We start from the raw sequence: 18,895 nt of genomic DNA on the forward strand, positions 1-18,895 counted from the left end.
CCTGAACGAGGAATCCATACTCCAGAGTGGGAATGTTCTTGCAGTGACCACTGACCTGGTAAGAGTAAAAAGACAGACCCCATGAACCTCCTATGAAGCTGGGGCCTAGACAGACCTGACTCTTGCCCATCACCTAGGACTCTCCTAAAGCAGCTAAACCTTAGCTCAGAATCCCAAAGCTGGAAAGGAGACTTTTAGACATTTTTGCCAAAGGTGCTGGAAAAGGGCTTACCTATTCCTTAACCCTCCTTCAAAGTAGTTGGAATAGGTTAGTACAGCAGCTACAGTTAACTACAGTCCCACTCACAAACTAATAAAATCATACATGACTTCTCCTTGAGATTCCCATCTCCAGACTCTCTGCTTCATGGTCTATCAGAGAAGCTTGCCAGACAGTTTAGACGTAAGTTTTTCACTGTTAAAAAATGTGTTCCAGCTGGGAGTGGTGGCTCATGCCTGTAATCCCAGCACTTGGAGAGGCGAAGGCAGGTGGATCACTTGAGCTCAGGTTCAAGATTACCCTGGCTAACATGGCAAAAGCCCATCTCGACAAAAATATGAAAAATTAGCCAGTTGTGGCATGCGACTATAGTCCCAGCTACTCAACAGGCTGAGGTAGGAGGATCATTTGAGCCTGGGAGGCAGAGACTGCAGTGAGCAGAGATTACCATTGCCCTCCAGCCTGGATGACAGAGTGAGACCCTGTCTCAAAAAAAAAGAAGTGTTCCATTCTACTCACTCATGGTACCTACCTAGGTTTGATTTATGATGCCTAGACAACCATACCCCCACCCCATTTTGAGAAACTACACTCCCACATTTCCACTCCCAACCTCCTGATAGCCAAGTCAAACCCTCCTCTGCCCATGTACCAAAGGAGAGGTCCGTGCTGGGGGAGGGAGGCCCACGTGCTGAGGGCACAGGAGACCTGCCTGGGGGCTGGGAGGGTAGCCAAACACCTCCACTTTGGGGTTCTTCATGGTACAGGAGATGGAACGGTTCATGAGACGCCCAACCCGAAGCTCTGGTACACCTAGTTTGCCTTTCAGCATGGAGTCCTGTATGATAGGGAAACTGGGAGACCTGGAGAGAGAGAGCAAAGAGAAGTGATAAAACTGGGGATTTCATAGGAGCCCTACAGGGTACTGGAGATAAGTGAGCCCTAAGCCAAAAGTTCTAAACCAAAGAAAGACAAACTCATATCTGAGGAAAGTTGCATTGTATCTTAAACACTATTAAAACAAGTAGATCACACATATGAATTTAAATTTTTATGTCATCATCTGTGGGTTCTTCACACTGGGACACTGAGGGTGGGCAGACGCAGAGCATAGGTTATGTTTCTAAGCCAAGTATGGAATAATCCCTTGGAAAGGCTGCCTGTTTTTCTTACTGAGAGAGAGAGAAAAACAGAGAAAGAGAGAGAGATTAAGTGTTAAACACTGTGCTAGGCAAAAAGTAGCTGCATCCCAAACGGCCTAATACTGACTATCTGACTGTCAACAATGATTCCTGGGAAGCCACAAATCTGGGTTTGTGTCTGCCTTAGGAAAATGTAGACCTGGGGTCAAAGAATGGAGCAATATTTATTTCCAGAAGCTAGCAAGGAATTACTGCCTGTTCTCTGACACCTTCCTCTCAGGATGGGGAAACGGATCAGGGCAAAAGAAAAGAAAGATGGAAGATTCAACCTACATTTCTCCAAATACATATCACGAGCTAGGTATTCTGTTTTACATAAAGGATTAGGTATTAACATTGGGTAAGGGGTAGAAAGGTAAGGACACATAGAGAACAGGACCATGTGAGTGGTGTCAGTAGTTAAAGAGACAGAATTCAGGAAAGAGGGGGGTGGGGGCTATCACAAGGTGTTTACAGATGATCAGCTTTAGGGAGCACTTACTTGGGGATGGGTGAAAAGATGCTGAGGCCAGCTCGGAACTTCTTGATAGTACCACTTGCCTTGAACCAACTGTGCCTCTTCTCCTGCTGGGTCTTCAAGAAATCGTTGCTCAGATGTTTCCATTGTTGAGATGTAAACATACCCAGGATCCTGAGGGATCAAAAAGAATGAGCTTAGGCAAGATGAGGCAGGGTCAAGAAGTAAGGACTAAGAGAGGCAAATAATCTAAAATTCAGACCCAGGGACTGCAAAACTAGTTGTGGCAGGGAAATGTGTATATGAAGATCCCTTAAAATGATCTTAGTAAATAAAAAAATCACCACCCCAGAGCACCCCTTTACCCTAGAGGATACCTATCCTAATGGACCAGAAAAATTCTGAGATGCTTTGCCTTTAGAGGCAGATTTCAAAGGTGAGTCTTCGAAGGCTGCAAACCTTGAAATCTATTGCCAAGAATGACTATACTGTTGACAGGGAAACAGAAGTGGTAGGATGGAGGTGAGTACCACTTTGTTCCTTGTGAGTCATGAAGAAAGGGAGTAGGGACATAAGGGGTACTGACATTGAAAAATTATATTCCCAAATTTATGGTTTCCAATTTGAGCTACGCCCTTAGCTAGATTTGTCAATCCTTTCACTTGTCCTTGATCAGTTCTCTCTAGCATTACTCTAAGGTATTGTTCTAAATCCTTATTACCTTCTTTAAGTTACTAACTTCATCTACAACCAATAACCCCTCTTCTTTCTTAAGCCATCAGATATCAGTTCCCTTAATTTTCCAACCCTACTATAAAATCTATTTATATTTCCACCCTACCTCGATCCCTCCATTTTCTGGAGGTAAGGTGACCCTTCTACCTAAGATCAGTCCTTCGATTTGTGCTCTAGATCTCAGCCCTGACTTGCCTTTTTAGGGACCTTGATGTGTCAATCATTCCCCTTTCCTCTCAGTTCCTTTCCAAAAGTCAACAAAAAATGGCAACTTTCTGCACCTTAGTCTAGTTAACCTCTCCCTGTTGCTTTCCCATCCCCACCCAAATTTCTCAACCCATACTCATTGTTTCTATGTTGTTGCCAACCACTCACCTCTCAAATTTCTGTATTCTGGTTCCTACCTTCATCACTAAAATTGTTCTCATCCTGATGCTAAATCCAATGGAAACTCCCAGGTTCTTCCCTTATCTTCTCTGGCATCTGGCCCTCCTTGCAGAACCTGCCCTCCTTTGTCTTCTGTGCCACCTTTCTCTTCCTACATTACTCTGACTTACCTGCAGTGTTACTTCTTCCTCTGCCTACCGTGCTGGTTTCTTCGGGATTTTGTCTGACTGTTTAAGGGTATTTTGTCCTTGATCCTATCTTCTTTTCCCATTATCATGCCCTCCTAGGCAATCTCATATTCACTGGCTGTAATTTCTTCCCACACGCACGGATGCATATCTTCAACCCTAACTTCTCCGGTAAGTAGCAAATTGACATTTCGGATAAGCATCTCCACCAGCATATCCAAAAGTTACTTTTAAATAACATGCCAAAAGTGGAACTAATTACCTATCCTCATCCTACAAAACTGCTCCCTTCTCATATCCCTATTTACATTGGTGGTATCACAATTTACCCATACATCTAGGTTGGAAACCTACACGTATTTTCCACTATTCTTTGGCCCTTATGGCTATATTCAATACATCTAAATCAGTCTTCAAGTCTTATTGACTTTATACCTCACAAATCTTTCTAATCTGTCTCTCATCTCCATTCTCACCTATAATCACACTTTAGCTCAGGCCTTTAGCATCTCTTGTCTTGACTTTTACAAAAGCAACCTATTACACTAGTTCTGGTCTCTTGTCTCATCCCCTCCTACCCATTTTGTACAATGCTACCAGAATGGTTTTTAAAAATTAATCTGACCACGTCATTTCTTTGCCTAAACCCTTCAATGTTCACACTGCCTACAGGATAAAAGTCCAAGACCCTCTCTAACTTGAACCCTTCCCTATTCTCTGGCTTTGGCTTCTACACCCCCAGCTTGTATTTTACCAGCAATATTTAACTACCTGAAGCTCCCTACACATATACTGCTTTATGTGACTAAGCCCCTGCAAATGTTATGCACCCTCAGAATCTGTCTACATGGACAACTCTTACCCATCTTTGAAAATTACTAATCATTGGCTGGGTGCAGTGGCTCACACCTATAATCCCAGCACTTTAGGAGGCTGAGGCAGGTGGATCACTTGAGGCCAGGAGTTCGGGACCAACCTGGCCAACATGGAGAAACCCCATCTCTACTAAAAATACAAAACTTAGCCAGGCATGGTGATGGGTGCCTGTAATCCCAGATACTTAAGAGGCTGAGGCACAAGAATCACTTGAACTCAGAAGGCAGAAGTTGTAGTAAGCCAAGATCATGCCACTGCACTCCAGCCTGGGTGAAAGCAAGACTCTGTCTCCAAAAAAAAAAAAAAAAAAAGGAAATTATTATTATTATTATTATTTTTTTTTTTTTTTTTTTTTTTTTGAGTCTCGCTCTGTCTCCCAGGCTGGAGTGCAGTGGCCGGATCTCAGCTCACTGCAAGCTTCGACTCCCGGGTCCACGCCATTCTCCTGCCTCAGCCTCCCGAGTAGCTGGGACTACAGGCGCCCGCCACCTCACCCGGCTAGTTTTTTTTGTATTTTTTTTTTTTTAGTAGAGACGGGGTTTCACTGTGTTAGCCAGGATGGTCTCGATCTCCTGACCTCATGATCCACCCGTCTCGGCCTCCCAAAGTGCTGGGATTACAGGCTTGAGCCACCGCGCCCGGCCTTTTTTTTTTTTTTTTGAGACGGAGTCTCACGCTGTTGCCCAGGCTGGAGTGCAGTGGCGCGATCTCGGCTCACTGCAAGCTCCGCCTCCTGGGTTCACGCCATTCTCCTGCCTCAGCCTCCTGAGTAGCTAGGACTACAGGCGCCCGCCACCGCGCCCGGCTAATTTTTTTTTGTATTTTTAGTAGAGACGGGGTTTCACTGTGGTCTCGATCTCCTGACCTTGTGATCCGCCCGCCTCGGCCTCCCAAAGTGCTGGGATTACAGGCTTGAGCCACCGCGCCCGGCCTAAAAAAAGGAAATTATTAATCATCACCCTTTCAACAGACAGAGTCTCTCTTCAGTGTCCTTTCTAAACCTTACATATTCACCTGTATTAGAATATGTATCCAGTAGACTCTATTTGAAACTTCACTGAGAGTGGAAAATATGCTTCATTTCTTTGTATACCAAATACTTAGCTTAATGCTCAACACATTCAATAAACTAAAATTAAATCCCTAGAGACTTACTCTGAAGAAACCACTAGAGAAATATGAATAGCATGACTCTGATTCCAGGGTAGTAAAAATGCTAAGTAGTGATGAGCCTCTTTTACCTCTAGAAAGTCTCAGGTTCTGACACCCAAGAACCATACACTCTCTCTCCACAACCTTAAATCTGGCTCCCTAAATTTATTTTAGCTTTTCCTGGGCATATTTCAGAAAGACATTTTTGGAAGGAGGTATTCCATCCAAGGCTCTGCCTGTCCATCCATACATTTCCATCTCTCTTTCCTTCCTTCACATGTCCATGACCAGAAAAGACCAAAGTTCTTACTTTTTCAACTGAAGACCCAGCCCAAATCCTTCCTTATTTGATGGCTGGAAAACCTCAATTGATGGTTCTGCAAAGAGAAGAGAAGGCTACTAGTAAGTATGTATCTCTTGACTTCCTGGAGTCCAAAGCTCAGGGGAAGAGCTTCTGTAAATTCTAAAGATCATAGCTGCTGAGTACTCTAAACAATAATGGTGGAAGAAAAAAAACATCTGAAGCAGAAGGCAGATTCTAGAAGCTCTCATATGAATCTGAAATATCTTCAGTAGGATGTTGAGAAAAGGAGGAGAAAGAAATTTTATCTTGGAACCAGAGAAAACAATGTCATTAGGCAAGAAGGCCTTTAGGGAATGGTTATCAGGTGACAGGGGATGAAGACACCAATTACACGGGACTAAAAAGCCCCTACCAATAGCCTGCAGATTGAGCCCAAGGACCTTGTTCCTAATTTTTTTCTACCTTAGTTAACTTAGGGCTTTGGATTAGACCACACTCAGACCACCCACTTGCCCAAAGTCACTGCCTTTACCTGGTCCATCTAGGTACTGGGAGAGAGAAAATCGCAGCCTCAACACAATAGGTTCTGTCCGGAGGACCTTCCAGGCTGTAGAGACTTCCTCCTAAAAGAAGACGGGAAATAGTTTCCAGTTTAGCAACATACAGGAATGGACCTGAAATTTCCCCTATATGACACACACATGCACATGACAGTACACACCACTGTCTGCTGAAGGTCTAGGAAAGACAAAGATGAAGAATATATGCTCCAAATACAGCACTCGGGAACAAGACTCCTGGCCTACATGACAAATTCCACAAGTCCAGCTAGACATGTTGTTGGCAGGTACTAGCCCCACTTACATCGAGGAAGCTGATGTTGATGTGGAGGTCAATGTCCACGTCATCGATAGTTCCATATTCTCTACAGAGATACAGGTGACAACAGTCATTAAGGGAGAAAGAAGGGAATAGAAACTGAGGTGGAAAGAGAACTTAGCCTGGGGACAGGAGAAAGGGAAAAGTGGACAACAGTTTTGTACCTAGGGTCTTAGCTACAGCCTTACACCACTTACATGATCAGTGTCTTCTCCCAGGCCAAAAGCATTTCTTACCTGAAAGGTGAGACTACTGGCCCAGAGGGGTCTAGGATAAGAGGGAATTCCTAAGAAAAGTGGCCTTATTTCTCTACTCTCTACTGTCAGCCAAGCTCATTTATTCTGAGCATTTTCTATCATTAAGTTCATAATTTATCCCACTATCATATGATAAAAAGAAAAACCTCTAGCCTTTTAACAACTCAGAAAGAAGTGACTTGCTCCCCTGCCACCCCTGAAGCAGAGTCCCACCTGATGGATACAGAGTTCTCACTGTAGATCTCCTTCACGGCTTCAATGTCTGCATCAAGCTGTGGGTGTCGATACAGGTCAGCTGCACAGCTCCCCTGAGATAGCAGCAAAAATGGCAGTGGAGAGAGGTGGAAAAAGACGAGGGAAAGAGATCGATGATAAAAAGAATATGAAGAGACACCAGGAACAGGAGAAATCAGACAGTAATATAGGGGAAGTGAAAGCCACTTATGTGAAGGGGTTCTCAGTGGTGACCCTACCAAGGGATTTCATTAACAGAGGTCTGCATTTCATCACGACTTTAAAAAGGTTCAGCATACCAAATGTAGGCTTTTGCTTGGAGTTCACTTCCTTAAATCTCCAGCTTTTCCTCTCAGACCTTGACCAGGATACCTTCTATGACAACTCAGCATAGGCTGAAGTTACAGGTTTCCTAAGATTGGTTCTATATGAAGAGTATTCTGAGAGTCTGGGTATTTCTGCTCAGGGCTGTGCCTGGGTAGTGATGGCATTAAGCAATCGCTGGCAGAATAATCTTTTAAGATGTGACCCTAATGAATGAAACTACCCCCACTGGCTAGTGTTAAGAGTCAGAAAATAATTATGTCTAATTAAGAACATATGGGTAGTCTCCACATACAGAGGATGTAGTTTACTCCGGTGGAACAAGTATGATTCCAAAGAAAGAGCAAGGGCATGGGATCAGCTCTGACAAGACCATGCTCAGACCACACCAACATTATAACCTCATCTCATCTGTGCTCCAGAACCTCTTTCACTCCTGATGTATCCAAAGAGCAGCACACATCTAGACCATCCAACATGGGGGTCTTGGGAGATGGAACCTCACCTGAACTCCATAGAGAAATTCCTCTGATTCATTATCTCCCTCCGAGTCGTCATCATTCCAGAACTGGCCTTTGATGTCCTAGTGATGAGAAATAAGGATATCATGCTTTGTTAGGTCCCTATTATCCCATGGAAGCGGGTGGGATGATATGATGGGAAACAAATTCCCACAAAGATTGGGAAAAGACAGAATAACTGAAGCCCTGATCCCTTTACACCTTTCACCTCACCCTTTGGGAGAGTCTCAGTCTCTTCCTGATATGATCATATCCATAGACTAGCTCTTAGTGGGACAGAGGAAAACATCTAGGGAATTTTGGCCTTCTGAAGTCTCAGCATGATGATTGAGAGGCTCTGGTAGCCAGTAGGAGAGAAATGCAAATGACTTCAATGTCAAGGTTGATTCCTAAGCATATCTCAGTTCCAGTACAAGCTGGCCTCTTCCAGGATCATTACCTAAGACAGTTCCCAAGCATACCTAAGCTCTCGTCTCATTATTTTCTTTCTATCCTTTAAAGTACTTAACTCTCCTCTCTCTCCCCAAGAAAACCCACCTACACAAACACACCAAGTAATACTGTTTCTGTGCCCCTTCCCTTTCCTTTAACTTCAAATAGCCACTCTATCTTCCACAAGGGTAGAAGGGAAAATACCAAGAAAGGGTGAGATCTGCACTTTGTCTCCTCCACCCTTTGAACAATCAGTTGGAGAGGTGGGCAGTCAGTTCTCACCATTGGGTCAGTGGGTCACACACACTCTCAGGTCAGTGCTAGGCAGCACCCCTCCATACCACCAGCCGAACCAAGGTCAACGAAATCGGCATTTAGGAGACCACAAAAGGAGGGAAAGTAGGGCACGATGTCAGGGACAACTGGAGATCTGTTGGGGATGGCAGGCTCTGCTGCTGTGGTGGTAACAAGTCACTGTCCTGTGGAAAGTAGAAAACAATGGGTTTCATCCCCATTTAATAGCTGGGTGGTATATATACAGGCACACATATTTATGAATACGCTTTTCTTTTGAGACAGAGTTTCGCTCTTGTCACCCAGGCTGGAGTGCAATGGCGTGATTTTGGCTCACTGCAACCTTCACCTCCAGTGTTCAAGCAATTCTCATGCCTCAGTCTCCCAAGTAGCTAGGATTACAGGTGCCCGCTGCCATGCACAGCTAATTTTAATATTTTCAGTAGAGATGGGGTTTCACCATGTTGGCCAGGCTGGTCTCGAACTCCTGACCCCATGTGATCTACCGGCCTCGGCCTTCCAAATTGCTGGGAATACAGGCGTGGACCATTGCACCTGGCCATTAATACACTTTTATTATACATATACTTGCATATAAAAAGACATGCTTGTATGCATATACATGCACACTTGCACATGTAGTTCTTTATAGATAATGAAACACAAAAGCACTATATACAAGATATTGCTATTCTACTTAAACTGGAAAGCTGGGATTAGAGCAAGACCTTGCTCTAGCTCATCATGTTACAACTCCTAAAGCCAAAAGTGATGGTGGCAGGACAAGATGCTTATGTTTACTCTGTCCGTTAATTCTTCAGAGTACCAACTCACACCAGAGTTAAGATTCAGAATCGGATTATTTCTAGACTCTTTATTCTTAGTTATTTCTCCATGTTGAGCCATTATCTCTCTTTAAACATCAGTATTACTAGCTATTATATGGCAATGATAGCTAACTTAAAAAGTCCTCAACGGCTGGGTGCAGTGGCTCACGCCTGTAATCCCAACACTTTGGGAGGCCAAGGTGGGCAGATCACCTGAGGTCAGGAGTTCAACACCAGCCTGACCAATGTGGTGAAACCCTGTCTCTACTAAAAATACAGCTACTCAGGAGGGTGAGGCAGGAGAATCGCTTGAATCCAGGAGGCAGAGGTTGCAGTGAGCCGAGATCGCGCCATTGCACTCCAGCCTGGGCAACAAGAGCAAACACTCTTGTCTCAAAACAAAAAGTCCTCAACAACAACACTGAACATCTTTTGCCAGTTATGATCTCAGTTGTCATTGCCAAAATAATGCCCTAGAGTCAGCTTGGAACCTGCTTCCCAAATAAAAATGCAATAATTATCCCAAAAAATGCTTAGAAAAACACTTAATCCAGAGCCCTTTCATATACAGTTCCCTGCTTGCTTCTAATCTCACAGACTCCTAATCCTATACCAGCAACTTTTAGCCCCACTAAAGCCTCCACATATAGCAGAAAAACAAAACAAAAAACTCATCTGTGAAATTATGAAGGCTTTAATGGCTGAAGATGGCAAATGAAGATGGCAAAGTTATCCTAAGAGCAGGCTAAAAAAGCTTTCTGCTGATCTCTAGACCAGCAAGTCACTAGCTCTGCATATATCTCAGTTGAAAACACTCCAACCTCAAACAGAGGTGTTCTTGGTCTCTAATACAGTTCTTCTTCTTCTTCTTCTTCTTCTTTTTGTTTTCTGACAGAGTTTTGCTGTGTCGCCCAGGCTGGAGAGCAATGGCGCGATCTTGGCTCACTGCAACCTCCGCCTCCTGGCTTCAAGCAATTCTGTCTCGGCCTCCCAAGTAGCTGGGATTACAGGTGCCAGCCACCACGCCCAGCTAATTTTTGTATTTTTAGTAGAGACAGGGGTTTCACCAGGTTGGCCAGGCTGGTCTCCAACTCCTGACCTCAGGTGATCCACCCACCTTGGCCTCCCAAAGTGTTGGGATTACAGGCGTGAGCCACTGTGCCTGGGTGGTCTCTAATAAAGTTCTACTGAATGTCACGTTTCCACATTAGTGATTCTCTGACTGGGGTTGGTGGACCTGTAGCATCAGTATCATCTAGGAACTTGTTAGAAATGCAAATTCTCAGACTCCTCCTAAGAACTAGTGAATTAGAAACTACAGAAATGGCCAGGCACTGAGGCTCACGCCTGCAATCCTAGCACTTTGGGAGGCCCAGGTGGGCAGGTCACCTGAGGTCAGGAGTTCAAGACCAGCATGGCCAACATGGTGAAACCCCGTCTCTACTAAAAATAAAAAAATTAGCCGGGCATGGTGGTGCACACCTGTATTCCCAGCTACTCGGGAGGCTGAAGCAGGAGAATCGTTTGACCCGAGGAGGCAGAGGTTGCAGCAAGCCGAAACTGCGCAAAAAAGAAAGAAATTCCAGAAACTGGACCCAGTAATCTGTGTTTTAACACACCCTCCAAGTTGTTCTGATGCATAAAATTTGAGAACCACTGTTCCAGTTCTAGATCCTTGTGTGTTCTAAGGACCTGTGGTTCATTCCTTAGATACCAACTTAAATCTGGTAACTAAGCCAGGATGAGAACAAAAGGCACAATACCAGAGCAGAGCCAGCATAGGAGTCTTCCAGCCGATAGTGTTGCCTGATCTCTCAGAAACAACATGCAAAAGGAAAGTATAACTGAAGTTCTTAGAGATGGAATGACCTGATCACTGAGATTTGTTTTAAAATACTACCCTGGCACACACACATAAAAAAAGGAGGGAGGATAATAGATGAAATAAATATAGCAAATAGCAAAATGTTGATTACCAATGAAGCTAAGTGACGTACATGAGGGTTTTCTGGTAATCCCTACCTCCCTACTTTTGTGTAAAGTTGAAAAGTTTCAAAATAAAAAGTTAAAAAAAAAATCAGAAGCTACTCTAATGGACTCTCCTCAGAGTCAACTCTAAATGTTAACAGGAAGATTAACCAAGGCTCTACAATTGCCTCATTTTGCTGTTTGCTGTTCTTCAAACTCACCAAGCATATTCCCATCATATTCCCAAGCATATTCCCACCACAGGGCCTTTGTCCCTGCTGTTTCCCTTTCTCGGAATGCTTTCCACCCATATATCCACATGGCTTGTTCCTTCACTCTTCCAGATCTCTGCTCAAAGGCCACCTTGACCATCCTATTTATTGAAACAGCAACAACTCAACACCCACATACTAGCACTCTCTATTTCCCTTCCCAGCTTTATTTTTTTCCACTTACCATGTTCTAACACATGAAATGTTTATCAGAATATACACTCTGGTGGCAGAGGCTTTGACTGTTTTCAGTCTACATTCTTAGTCCCTTAAAACATTTCTTGAATGAGTGAATGAATGAATGAACCCTCTGCTGGATACTGAAGTCTAATGGGAGATATATACAATAACCTACATGTTTCTACACATAGACAAAAATCACACAAAAAATGATTTTAAAAACCAAAACTTCATTCACCTTCAAGAGTAGCTGAGAACCAGAATGTGAAGATCTTGGGGTGAGGTTCGTGAGATTTGAAAATAAACAGTCAAGTGCTGATCTGGATGATCACAGAGAAGTAAAGAGGGAGGCACTAAATGTCCAGCCTGGGTTGCCCAGGCGTGAGGGGTAGGATGATGGCAGCGTTAGGCCAGAAATGCCAACTTTTCACGGTCTTTGTCGCTGCAGAAGTCAAGAAAAATTTAGCCTCTTTCCAAGGGCTGTTGCTGCTTGGTTTCTGTTCTATCACAAGGAGAAAAAGGTAGTTGAGAGGGAGATCGTCTCGTTCAAGGAAGAGACAGTTCAGAGATTACCAGCTTTTTCAAACCAGGCTGCTTTAGTGAAAGGGACTTGCTCCCTCTCCTCTCAATGCCCTTTCCTCTGGAGAGATGGAAAGTGGATTTAAAAGGTGAAGAGTTGGAAAAGGAAGGTGATGGGTCATGGAATTCACAGAATCACAGACACGTTTTAAAAAACAAGCTGGAAAGGTGGCCTAATTCAAAGCTTTCATATTACACACAGAATACTTAGACCTATAGAGGTTGAGCAATTTGCTTAAGGTTAGGAGTACAGAAGGACTGGGATGTAAAGACATTGGACAGGTCCTAATTACATCTAATCTTCACGTGGTGTGCTTATAATTGAGTTGTTCATGAATTAAGCAAGAAAGACCTATCTGATTTATCTAAATGAGGTAAAGAATGGGACCTTACAAAAGAAGTTGGGCCAAAAATAAGATTATATGATGAGTGTCCAGAGAAGGTGTTAAACTCGGCAACTAATATAGAACGCTTTATGAATTTCCACGGGAATAAGTCAAATGTAAACGAGCAAGTCTGGATCACAAACGTCTTTCCCTAGGCCATGGGCGCTTCTCTGGGTGTGACAACTTCATGTCTAGTCAAAGCAGCTTCAGAGCTCAACGTTAAAAATGGGGGTTGGGCTCCCGGCTTTGTGGTCCTGGAAGAGGTTACCCCACTCCATCCCGTGTGCTCCCTTCTCAGGACTAGGCCACTAAACAAAGACTACTACGAAGAATCACTGAGGGGCGATTCCCGCAAGGCAGCGCTATCTCGGGCACCCAGTAGGGAGAGAGGACAGGGCTGCCCCCACCCCGCGAAAACACTCTCTGGTACCCGTGCTTCCAGGACAGGCCCTGAGGCCTCTCCCGGGGAAGCAGTTACACCGGTTCTCCGGGGCTCCCCTGAAGACCCCAAAAACACTCAACACCTGCCTCCCCAGGGAAGACGCTCTGTGCCCGATCTATGCCGCTCGGTCGCCGGGCCTGAGAAGCCTGTCCAGCCTAGGAGGGACCCTCGGAACCTCCCGGTCCAAGCCCCTCACTTCGTCCACCCCTGCGGAGGCGGGGCGAACCCCGCACCCTTCCCGCGGCCCGGTCGCACCGCCCCGTGCCCGTGGTGGCGGCCCCACAGGCCAGCCTCGCGAGTACTCACGGCGACCCCGGGCCGCGCGCGGCCGCAGCCGACGGGACGAGCGGCCCGGGACGCCCCGCGGGGGCGGAGCGGCAGACCAAGGGGCGGGGGCCGGGCCTGGCGGGCGAGGTCGCACACCCCACGCCTCGCCGTTCCGTCACGGGCGCGCTCAGCCACTCTGCGCACGCTCGCGCGGTGACACCATGGCACGTGGCCCGCTCCTAACCAACAGCCTGACGACCCGCTCCAGGGCGCGCCTCAGCCGCCGACGCCAGCCCTGGGACGCCTGCGCGACGGTCGCTAGTCGGGAAGGGGCGCGGATCGGGGGTGGCGCCTGCGCCGTGGGTCGGGGAGGCAGTGGAGAAGGAAGAGGGACTCTGGGGGCGTGCGGGGAACCTTCCAAAGGAGAATGCTTGCATTTAGCGCCCCGTGTGGTTGGGAGGAACGAGCAGGGAGGGCAACCCAGATTGCTTGTAGGCTGGGAGTCCCCTCGCTGGAGGCTGGGGCTGGCAGGTAGAGACTGAGGGAAGTCCTGAGGCCCTGCTGACTGCTGGATTCTCTGGTTCGATAGTGGAAGTCGAACACCTCGGGCTTTAAAAAATTCTGACATTTAACTTATTTGTTCCCCAGTAGCTGCAGCGTGATGGAAAGCACCCTAGCCTTCTAGTCAATCTGGGTCTGAAGCTTAGGTTTGGCACTTATTGATGGTGCAGCCTTAAACAATGACTTTCACTTTGTGAGTCTGATTTCTCCTCTTTGAGGTGGAGACAGTAATACGTGTTTCTTGGAGCCGTTGTGGTAAGGATGAACTGAGATAGTGTTACGTTGAACCGTATGAAATTGCTATTTTTGTAGTTTCTAAACAGTCCAATACCTTCAATTTCATACGATTGCAACTAAGCCATGTCAAGTAACCAGCAGAGTACCTGGGACTAGGAAGTAGTCCATACATGGAAGCTGTAATTGTGGTTATTATGGTTATTAACCCTAGAAATGGCCAGACCTCCTTCATCCTTATCAGTCTTGGGGCTTCCACGTGACCCTCTTTTCCATCAGCACTAATGGGAAAAGGCTTATCTTAGACCTACTCTGTTTCCTCACTCCCTCTTTGTAGCTGGACACAGTACACACAAAGAAGGCTTTGGCTCTGAATGATATAAACATGTCATGTCTATCCCTCCTAAGCTGGTCTCAGAAGTTTCCCAGTTAACTTTTTGTTGTTGGTTGATTTACATTTGCACATTCTCAGCCTCTCCTTTCTAACTCCTTTCCCTTTTGATGTCCCCTCTGCTCACCTTGCCACTCAGCCTGGGCCACAACACTGTCTCAGTATGAGTTTGTTACACCTATTGCTTATAGTAACTGAAAAAAGTGAGGGATCAGTATAGCCTCGGTTTCAGAGTGCAGAAGTTCAGAGTAGTAGGGGAAGGAGTCGGGCTTGCTCTCTAAAACAACTCACCATCAAGGGCCCCATAATAGCTTTTGAGAACCAAGTGTGTATGGGAGTGTTGGAACATAAGCAGTGTGCCCATGAGTGACAAGTCCAACTCCAGTATTCAATAACCTTTAGAATTCCCCATTCCCAGCATACCACCAGCTCTTCTATATCATGAATCTCAGCCACCTCATAGTTTATCAGTATCTTCCAGGCTTCACCTGTTTTCCTACTTAGTCCAGATCCTTGGTCAGTCACTTTTAATCACATTTTTGTTAATATGCTTGCACTGACTCTGTAAAAATCACACCCCTGGTCATGCCAGCTATCTACTTTCTCTACTCTCCCGTCCTAAACCAGGATAAAGGACGTCACCGAATCCTGCACACTTAAGTGGACACCATCTAGGTTAGTTTAGCCCATGAACCCTATTCTGTGGGAATTATAGTTTCCATACCCACACTATGGATCCACAGGCCCCAGGGCCATGTTCATCTTATGTGACCCCTAGCACTGTAGCTGCAGTTTATTGAACTGTGAGTGGATTCCTGATCTAAGCTGTGTGAAGCAGATGTTCTCCTGAAAATCTGGGATTAGAGCTAACATTATGATTCTAACTGGACTGGTTTCTTAAGCAAAAGAGACATAGACTTAGGAGCTATGGTACCTCCCACCTACTATGATGAATGAGAAAAGGAAAAAAGACCATCTGGGGACACAGAATGAAGCATGGAGAGGCAGAGACCAGAAATGGTGAGACTACTGTCTGCTTCCTGGCAGCTTCCCAGGCACCCCCCGTTTCTTCTTCTTTTTTTTTTTTTTTTTTTTTTTGACAGGGTGTCACTCACTCTGTTACTCAGGCTGGAGTACAGTGGTGTCATCATAGCTTACTGCAGCCTCCAAGGCTCAAGTATGCACTAACATATCTGGCTAATTAATTTTGTGTGTGTGTGTGTGTGTGGAGATGGGGTCTCCCTGTGTTGCAGAGGTTGATCTTGAACTCCTGAGCCCAAGCAGTCCTTCATCTTGTCCTCCCAAAGTGCTGGGATTACAGGTGTGAGCCACCACACCCTGCCCCAGGCACTTTCTGAGGCCCTCTGATCTTGGGGGACTAGGAGTCAGTTTTTATCTAGAATAAATGGCTTAAGCTAACTTAATGTGCGCTCAGTACAGAGCTCCTATAAATTCACTGTCTCCTCATCAGAGCCCTCAGTGTACCCAGCAACCCTTCCACATGTCAGCCTCTCCCACCATCCCCCATTCTGCTTCACAGAAAAAATAAAGGCTATGGGTGCCAGCTACTTGGGTGGCTGAGGCAGGAGGATCTCTGGAGCCCAGGAGTTCAAGGCTACAGTGAACTGTGGTTATGGCACTGCACTCCAGCCTCAGCAATGGAACGAGAGACTCCCCATCTCTTTTAAAAAAATAAAAGGCCATGGGGGAACTGCCTCAATTTTCTGTCCCCTCCAAACATTTGAATCTCTCCCATCCTTTCTGTTTCAGAAATGGCAAGGTCTGTCTTCAAATACAAAGTTAATCCTTTCACTGTGATCTATATTTCATTCCTTTTTGCCTCTTTGGGAAATTTGCTCCTTCACTTATCTCTTTCTTTCATTTATATTCAACTTTTTCCTCTCCCTTACTCTTTGATCTCAGTATATAAACTTGATCAACTAGCCCAACCTTAAAAAGAAAATCCAATTTGAATCCTATATGCCATGCTACTGATTTTTCTTGCCTCCAACCAAGCTTCTAGGAGTAGGCTATACTCTCCCTCTCCACTTCCTTGTCTTCAGTTGTTCCTTAAATCTGGTGTCATCTGACCTCTCCCCAAAATTTCTACTGAAAATACTTTCACCAAAGTGCCACAGGACTTACAAATGGACAAATCCATTGGGAATTTTCAGGCTTAATTTATATGACCACACAGTGTCATTTGGCATTGTCAATCGTCTTGCCCCTGCAATCGACCGCATGGTATCATTTGGCATCGTCGATCATCCTGCCCCTGCAGCCCTTTCCTCTGTTGGCTCTTATGGGCTACACTCTTCCAGTTTCTTGCTACACCTCACATGACTCCTTCGTAGTATCCTTATTATACTCCCTTTCCTTCATTCCCTACTTAAGTATAAAAGCAGCTCAGCCCATGCCCATTTCTCCTGTTACTCTTCCTGGTGGCCTCCGTGGCCACTTGAATGAGATCTTGATAATTCGGAGTTGCCCAGAAACAGAATCTCCTTCTTATGCTACAAGTCTTAGAAGTAAGCAGAGCCTATCTTTCATGACAGACAGTATAAAGGTTGGATCTTTGCTGTCCCAGCTCTCTAGCTAAGACAGAGGCATGTGGCCTCGGCCTGGCCAAGCATCTTCCAGAAATGTAGATTCTGGAGTGATTCAGAGAAATAGAATCATAGAGAATTCATGCCAGTGGCAATGGTGACAGGAGAGCAGGGTCAGCTTTACCCCATGCCCAGGGACTCTCGTGGTGTGGGTACTGGTAGTGGTGACATCCCATGTCCAATAATGATGACAGCAGCAGTGGTCTTGTGGGACTGGTTCTGGCTTCTGACTTTGGCCTGTGCTCTGGTGGACTGGCCTCTCATTGTTCCTGCCTATTTTCCAAGCTTGGGTCTTTTGCCTGGCAATCCCGTGACCCACCTAGTGCCCTTTCAACAAATGGCTCGTTTAAATCCACCTAGTGACACACAGTTATAGACTGGAACTCCCAAGTCTATATTTCCATCCTGTACTACTGCTTCTGCTGCTGCTGCTTCTCTCCTTCTCCTTCTCCTTCTCCTTCTCCTTCTCCTCTCCTTCTCCTTCTCCTTCTCCTTCTTCTTCTTCTTCTTCCTCTTCTCCTCCTCCTCCTCCTCCTCTTCTTTTTTTTTTTTTTTTTGACGGAGTCTCACTCTGTTGCCAGGCTGGAGTGCGGTGGTGTGATCTCTGCTCACTGCAACCTCTGCCTCCCAGGTTAAAGCAATTCTCCTGCCTCAGCCTCCTGAGTAGCTGGGACTATAGACGCACGCCACCACACCTGGCTAATTTTTGTATTTTTAGTAGAGACGGGATTTCACCATGTTGGCTAGAATGGTCTCAATCTCTTAACCTTGTGATCCACCCGCCTCGGCCTCCCAAAGTGTTGGGATTACAGGCGTGAGCCACCATGCCCAGCCTCCATCCTGTACTTCTTGAGTTTCAAGTTGACTTTGGTCAAGTTGTCTTTTGGACAACTCCACTTGGATGTCACATAGGCAAACATCTTCTCACTGTATTTCTTTCATGTTCCTAACTTAGTAAATCTCACCTGTGACTTATTCAGACTGAACCCTGAGAAGAAAGCATCTTAGACTTCTCCCAGCCTCATTTAAATGGAACCAATTTTACCTCATAAACATTCTAAATTTTACATCTTAATACATCTTCTTCTTCTTTTTCTTTTTTTCCAAACTCTGACCTCCTGCCCTCTAGCTGCCTAAAAGCACAGAGACTCTGAAGGCAGAACAGGTCACAAGCCTGGGTCTAGCTTTTCCCAAGGGATATCTTAGGTGCTCAGCAGAAAATGCAAGAGACTAAAAAGAAAGTCTGTGGAATGGGCCTCAGCCTCCTGGGGAGTAGTAGACAGAGTCTCACTATGTGTCCCAGGCTGGTCTCAAACTCTTGGCCTAAAGTTATCCTCCCACCTCGACCCCCCAAAGTGCTAGGATTACAAGTGTGAGCAAATTAATACATCCTTTTTTTTTTTTTTTTGAGACGGAGTCTCGCTCTGTCGCCCAGGCTGGAGTGCAGTGGCCGGATCTCAGCTCACTGCAAGCTCCGCCTCCCGGGTTCCCGCCATTCTCCTGCCTCAGCCTCCCTAGTAGCTGGGACTACAGGCGCCCGCCACCTCGCCTGGCTAGTTTTTTGTATTTTTTAGTAGAGACGTGGTTTCACCGTGTTAGCCAGGTTGGTCTCGATCTCCCGACCTCGTGATCTGCCCGTCTCGGCCTCCCAAAGTGCTGGGATTACAGGCTTGAGCCACTACGCCCGGCAAATTAATACATCTTAAATCAATCCCTCCTT

The 18,895-nt window shown here is 45.7% G+C and overlaps 1 protein-coding gene across 50 annotated transcripts in view; it reads right to left on the bottom strand.

The window, feature by feature from the left end:
• PARP6 (poly(ADP-ribose) polymerase family member 6) overlaps positions 1-13,581 on the bottom strand; it is a 31,614-nt gene extending 18,033 nt beyond the window's left edge. For 10 of the 50 annotated variants that reach the window (XR_012415121.1, XR_012415120.1, XR_012415127.1 and 7 more), the window contains exons 1-11: positions 13,203-13,581; positions 11,948-12,211; positions 8,451-8,647; positions 7,721-7,798; positions 6,871-6,965; positions 6,386-6,446; positions 6,054-6,144; positions 5,528-5,594; positions 1,904-2,053; positions 933-1,083; positions 2-55 (exon numbers count right to left, since the gene is read on the bottom strand). Coding sequence is in view for 21 of the 50 variants with exons in the window: in XM_073996192.1 (XP_073852293.1) it covers positions 2-55; positions 933-1,083; positions 1,904-2,053; positions 5,528-5,594; positions 6,054-6,144; positions 6,386-6,446; positions 6,871-6,965; positions 7,721-7,798; positions 8,451-8,453 (750 nt within the window). In the remaining 29 variants the exon portion in view is untranslated. Of the gene's footprint in view, position 1; positions 56-872; positions 1,084-1,903; positions 2,054-5,527; positions 5,595-6,053; positions 6,145-6,385; positions 6,447-6,870; positions 6,966-7,720; positions 7,799-8,450; positions 8,648-11,947 lie in introns of all 50 variants that reach the window. The other 40 variants (XR_012415122.1, XR_012415129.1, XR_012415130.1 and 37 more) reach the window with 7 other exon arrangements.
• Between the last annotated feature and the right edge of the window lie 5,314 nt (positions 13,582-18,895).

The sequence above is a fragment of the Macaca fascicularis genome, chromosome 7, assembly GCF_037993035.2.
Source record: "Macaca fascicularis isolate 582-1 chromosome 7, T2T-MFA8v1.1".
NCBI classification, from domain to species: domain Eukaryota; kingdom Metazoa; phylum Chordata; class Mammalia; order Primates; family Cercopithecidae; genus Macaca; species Macaca fascicularis.